Source organism: Rhopalosiphum maidis, chromosome 3 (assembly GCF_003676215.2).
Source record: "Rhopalosiphum maidis isolate BTI-1 chromosome 3, ASM367621v3, whole genome shotgun sequence".
Taxonomy (NCBI): Eukaryota; Metazoa; Arthropoda; class Insecta; order Hemiptera; family Aphididae; genus Rhopalosiphum; species Rhopalosiphum maidis.
In genome coordinates, this window is record NC_040879.1 from 19,346,456 (window position 1) to 19,353,126 (window position 6,671).

The 6,671-nt window shown below is 32.8% G+C and overlaps 1 protein-coding gene across 1 annotated transcript; it reads left to right on the forward strand.

The window, feature by feature from the left end:
- The first annotated feature begins 4,870 nt into the window (after positions 1-4,870).
- LOC113557801 (serum response factor homolog A-like) lies at positions 4,871-5,605 on the forward strand. Its single transcript, XM_026963350.1, has 2 exons — positions 4,871-5,040; positions 5,203-5,605. The coding sequence occupies exons 1-2, from the start codon at positions 4,871-4,873 to the stop codon at positions 5,603-5,605; spliced, it is 573 nt and encodes a 190-aa protein (XP_026819151.1).
- Positions 5,606-6,671: the final 1,066 nt, after the last annotated feature.

The following is a 6,671-nucleotide window of genomic DNA, read 5'->3' on the forward strand; positions in this document are numbered from 1 at the left end:
CTTAAATACAAAATACGGTAGTAAATTGAAGATCATTAAATATTTGTATTGGTGTTAATCTGTTAGTAGTGCACTGCAATATACCAACAAGTTATGTTCCACCAGTTTTCTCAACAGAAAAATGTGCCTACATATAGGTTATGTGTATAATGTATATCTCCAAACATATTTTCAGCAGTTTCTGAACGATTGTAACGTATTAATATTTAAAATATTAAAACTGAAGTCATAAAAATATGATTAAGAGCTTATATTAGCCAAAATCAATTAGTGACGTTAATGATTTTGTCTTGCGGAACATAATAATATTGTATACGTAGTAAAAAATAAAAAAAACATTAATAGGTTTCAGAAAGCACTTTAAATTACAGAGTAATAAACAGTGGTCTGATTATTTTATTTTATTGTTTTAGATTCTAAACGAAGCTATAAATACATATTTTGTTTTACAATGATGTGATTTTTTTTTGATTCGATACATTTTGAAACAGAAGAAATGCTTTAATCTTCAACATAGGCGTTGCGTAATGAATTTTTTATAAATATACTTATATACCTACTTGACTAGTGCCTATAATACGTAGTTTAATATACGTATTAAGCGAAAGCTTAAAACTAACTCGCTAAAAATAAGTATTAATTCAACCATACTTAATTGAATGATAGTGGATGGATTGGTCTACATTTGAATATGTTGCTTCAAAGGACAACATATTCTCACCGCGCTACTAATTACGGTATAAGTTAACTGAAAATAAAGGCTTTGCGTAAAAATGCTCTATTCTTCGTATCACACGTTGTAATTATTAGGCTGTTAAATGTACCCTGTCTTAAAAAGTATTCAAATATTTCAAATACTTGAATTTAAATCCTTTTTAAGTATTTCTATGGTATTCTGAATACTTTTTAAAAGTAATATTAACAAAATTTAAATATTTAAATATCATGACGTCCATTTTATTAATATATACCTAATGTGCTGTACATAAATAAGTCGGTGTAAAATCGGTGAAGAAAATGAATATTAGAATAATATAAAATTATACATTCCATAATACTATATAATATATAATTTTATGTTTTAATTAACATATAATATGTACTTAAAAAAATATCGGAAAGACATTTTTATCACGCGGGACGCAACTATATAGACATAATATAGTAGCCACCCAAGCAGTCAGATAAATATAATATACAGTGCAGAAGATCGTTTTTATTTTTAAATTTAAGACAAATAAATTAGTGTCAGGTGTAGACTACACCATGTAGTGCTAATTGTAATACTTTTAAAAATAAATAAATAACAATTTCTTAAATATTCTTACTAAATACTGATAATAATATATAAATATAGTATTATAATTCAAGTAGTATATTATTGAATATTTAAAGATGTTCAAATTGTTTTTATACCGCATATATTAGCATATATCAAAATGAAATGCATATTTTATTACCTATTATATACTGCATATATTATTATATTATAAAACCTGTGCAATATTGGTTGATCAATAAAACCACATACAATTTGGTTATTTGGTTTTAAACTCACGATTGATTATTTTTAACAAGTTTAACACTAATGTTTTTAGACGGCCACAGAGATATACAATTGCATGCAAATAATTAAGTAAGTAAGTATACACAAGTGAGTAAGTACCTAAACTGTAAGAATATACAATTTACTCAAATATAATACCTATTGTGTTTTTATGTAAATTGAGATATATTCGTTCTAAATCATTCAACAATTTCATATAATATTCAAGTTAGATAACCTTTTTAATATACCTACATATATAGTTAACCGTTATTGATGACATGTTCTCAAAAACTTGCATATATCACTATACCAGCCATAGATACTAGTAGACCACGGAGAAATATCCTGCTCCAGAATTTAAAAAAAAAAAAAACTATAATATTAGATAGTTTAGTTTCTTATATATAACTTAAAATAATTCAAATAAGAATAACTGCAAACATATGTATCATATATACCATGATTGATTTTCGTGTGCGTAGCCTAAAAATAAATTCTAACACGATCGACTTTGAAATCGTTTGCCATCGACCGTTTTGCTGCTCAAGGTATATACTATAAAATTATTATTTTACATATTTTACATATAAAAATTTTGTGTAAATATAGTTAAAATATAATTAATTCTCTTTAATAACGTTCGAATGTAGCCAATTTGAGTACAATCAACCGCGAAACCAGTGGCTATCATAGCAACAGAATCACCAGCGATTATCCAAAGAGAAATTAAGAAGTCGGCCCACAAGCGTCCTATTACGGAGATCCTGGGCTTGACATCTGATACCGTACTGCACTTAGTAATATATTGTCATCGGTAGGACGTAAGTCGCACACCACAACCCACAGCTCACACAATTTAAAGGGTCTTGAGAAACCGACAAGCTACCAGACGTGGAGCGTGTCGCTCACCACTAGATCTAGGATATGCGCGTGGTGAATCCGTCAACACTAGGACGCCCGGCGGAACACCCGCAAACCCAAATTTGCAGGTGGTCGCATTGGACCCACCACCGCACGCGTCGTATGGCGCGCGCGGCGGTGATAGATACGAGAATAAATAAATAACACGTACAATAATGAACAGATATTTTTTTTAAATATCAATATATTAGGAGACCGGAAAACTTTAACGTGATAGGTAAATTGAGTCCCAAGTAATAATATTTTTCGAAAGAATAATTTATAAATAACGACGAAGTACCTACTTAAAAATAAAATCTCTACATTCAATGAGTACTGTATAGTGACTAAAGTCACCAATTAGTCATTATCGATTACCGATTTGCTTACTTAAATATATTCAAATAGATATATTATATATAAAAATACGTAACAAAGAGGTAGGTAATTAAAATGAAAAAATAGCAATAGAAAACAATTTTTTTTGAGACAAGAAATGTTGAAATATAAAAATAAAAATATTTCAAGAATTTGTTAAGAATATATCAAATAAATTTTTACCATGTACATAACAACAATAAATAGTTATGAATAAAAAAAAAATTTGACTTGAATTTGTATATTATATATTTAATTAATTGTGATTTTTATGTACAACGATGTGAATTATATTAGATATTAAAAGCAAAAAAGCATATTTTTGACCATGCCAGTTATGTTAACATAACAGATAGTACTAAGCCTGTAAAAGTGAGAAGGAAAATTTGCTGTTTTGGAAACTAAACCTATTATAACCAAGGACTCAGTTTACCTTATATCTTTTCAAATCCGGAACTCAGTTTACCACAAAAACGGTATTTCGGACTCAATTTACCTAGCCCCATTAGTTATTAGAACCCGAACTCACTTATTCAGTTATTTGTAAAAAACGCTTTTATTTGAAAATTTAAAATGAAAAGTTTCAAAATTGAATTTTGAATAGGTAAAAATTTAAATAGTGAAAAAAATGTATTAAAGACGAGAATACGGCGATTAGCGATCTAAGTTATTTTACTGATAAAAATAATACCTACCTATTGGTTACACGACGTACTACTTTCAAGAAATAAATAAAAACGGGTTACATTTTTTCTTAGAGTAAAATATGTTATATTCACCCTGTTAATCTATATTTATGCCCCAGCACTAAAAGTCCTGGAGCCTCGCTTGATGAACATTGCATTGTAAATTGTTCAAACCAGTTATTTTATAAAGATCGTAAAATAATAAATTTAAAGCCAATAAAATATAAATAAGTTAAAGAAAGAGTTTTAAAAACTGTCGTATTTGAATAATAAAATATACTGTCGATCCATACACCTTTAGCTGTAATTATTATATTATTATAATTTATTTAAAAAATCAAATATAAATAATATATATTTAAATGACACATTTTTCGAGTTAAATGCATCGCCTAATATAATACATAATATTACACGTATAATACATATTAAATATGTCAATGATGTATTCTATACAGCATTTTAGGACATTGCTGATATAATTTATTATAATTTACAATTTAGTATAGTAAGATGTTAATTTATTTACAAACAAAAACGGTTAGTGATTAAATTCGGAATAATATGTGGTCAAAAACCTTACAAAAACCAATTGGTTAGGTTAACGGTCGGCAACCTTTTGAGACAGCAAGTTACTAGTTACTACTTACACAAAAGTTACAATTACCATGATTTCCCTATTTTTAAAGAGCCACAAAAAATGTTTGTTTCATTATTTTAGTATTTGCTTATATATATATATATATAGGTAATCGATTTTCAATTTAAAATAAACGATTTTGTAGATGAAATAATATTTATTCATGTAGACGCAAAGTAGCCGTGAACATCAGTGGTGGTGGACGGTGGACCTGTAATTAATATATTATGTAGGTACACCTATAAGGATATCGTGCGCGCATCCGAGGTAGGCGGACGTGTTTACGCGTCGTGGTATTTTTAACGCTTTTAAAGCAGATACTGTATTCCGATTCGCTTCTATTGAAGCCCTAAAAAACGGGTAAAAAGTGCGCGATCGGGCCTTCGTCGATTTTGAGTAGGCCTAACTAAAATTCTCCCCTTTGGGACACATCTAAATTGCAATTATTATACTATCAGTATGGCGGCTCGGTTGGTCAGATCAGTAACTTCTATTGCTATCTTTATTAATCGCCGTGCGGACCGTAATTAAGCCGTCGGCAACAACGCGTGCGCGCTATCTTATCTCCCGATATACGGGCATTAAATAGATATCGGGAAAGGTCACTCACTGCCATTTACGGCACGTGTCACACCACATTAAGAGCATACGTAGAGTACCATATGCGCAACGTATACATAGTGCTGTAGTGATTTGCCCAAGTTGCAAACCGTTGGGATGGACACTCTAAATAACGAACAAAGCGTGATAAAGGTAGCAGAACTAATCGATTTAAAGGAGTCGAATTCCAGTCAGACCGAAGCAACTCAGCACGCTGATAAAGGGTACTGTGATGGAAAGTTGGCGGAAAAACTGAAAGTAGCCGACTCGGCATGCTCTTCTGGCAGGCAAAAGACAAATATAAGCAGATCGCAGACAGAAGAGTCTTAACAAAAAGCTTTAGAAGAAGTGACTAGACATTTGGAGCAAGTGGAAAAGGAAGTGGCATTGGCAACCAAAACGAAATAGGAAATTAAAAAAGCGGTAAAGGACCTAGGTAAAAGCTTTAGGGACCTCCTTAAAGCGGACAAGTTAATTGGCAGAGTGCATCCCACAGACGCTGTCGATAAAAGGCTGCGTACGATTCAACAGCAACAGCAGATACAGTATACAAAGAATAAAGAATTGCATCAACAGCAACGAGAACAGTTGGAACAGATAAAAGAAACAATGGAAGCGATGAAGAAGAAGGAAGAACAACAACTCCAAATAAAAGAAATGCTGAAGTCACAGAAAAATCAGCTTACCCTGCTCAAGCAATGGCCAGAGACAGAAGTTCATACCCAGCAACAGAAAAGCGAAGTAGAAACAAGAATAGGCAGATCCAATGAAGACGAGAAGAACGAAAAATCAAAGCATGATATACACAAAATCGGCTATGTTATTGGAACCACGGATATTGATGGTGACTAAGAGTGGCAAGTGGTTAAAATACAGGGATCAATTGGAGCTCAGACAACGAAAGCTAGGGCTAAGGCAAATAGAAAAAGAAAACGGCCCCCAGAAATTCTAGTTAAGGTGGGTAAGAGCTCATACTCAGAAGTTCTGCGGAAGCTTAAATCGGCAGCAGGGAATGTCCAAAACATAAGGAAAAAACAAATAGGAGATTTGCTGGTTGAACTATAGCGCGATATACCCGACTCAAATTTGTTAGTAGATGTGATATCCAAGGTTATAGAGAATCCAGGAGCAGTGAAAGTCTCAGAACAGATGGAAAAGATCGCTGTTCTCGACATGGACGAGCAGGTAGAAGAAGACGATATCGTGGAAGCACTGGGTATTTCATATTGAATTACGGCAGCCGCAGTCAAAATTGAAAGTTTGCTATCAGTCTCCAGGGAACAAAAAATTGGAATTGTCAAGGTACCCACAGTGATAGTAGCGAAAGTACTAGATGTAGGGCGTCTCAGAGTGGGCTACACAAATTGCCGGGTCCGTATATGGGAGCAAAGGAAAATATGTTATAAGTGTTTGGTAATAAGTCACTTCGCTAAGTTATGCACTAGCCCAAATAGGTCAAGTCTTTGTCGTAGGTGTGGAAACGATGATCACAAAGCGGTGGATTACAAATCAAGTAGAAACAAATGCGAGGAGTTCGGGATAATAACAAAGTCAAGGCAAGTGAAATCGAGTATAGTGCAAGTTGATCAAAATATGCTTGCAAATATCGATAGGGATCCTGGAACAGAGGATGGCACCCATCAACATGATGATTAAGTGTATGCAGATAAACGTGGATGGTGGAAGAGTGGCATAAAACCTCGTGGAGACCACAGCAAAGCATTTAGGTATAAAATACTTTTTATACGTGAACAGTACCGAAACAGGACAGAAAAAGAAGGACGGTTCAAGACCAAGAAGGTAGGTCAGCCGAAGTGGTTACGAATCCGAACCTTCCAATCTTGGAAACAAGTCAGGCCGATGATCTTGGTTTCTGCTGGGTCACAATAGGCGGTATTCGTATATATTCGTGTTACTC

Coding starts and splice junctions, on each gene's coding strand:
- LOC113557801 (XM_026963350.1), top strand. CDS start 4,871: ATGGACACTCTAAATAACGAACAAAGCGTGATAAAGGTAGCAGAACTA. Junction 5,041..5,202: donor TCGGCATGCTCTTCTGGCAG/GCAAAAGACAAA, acceptor TAAAAGCTTTAG/GGACCTCCTTAAAGCGGACA.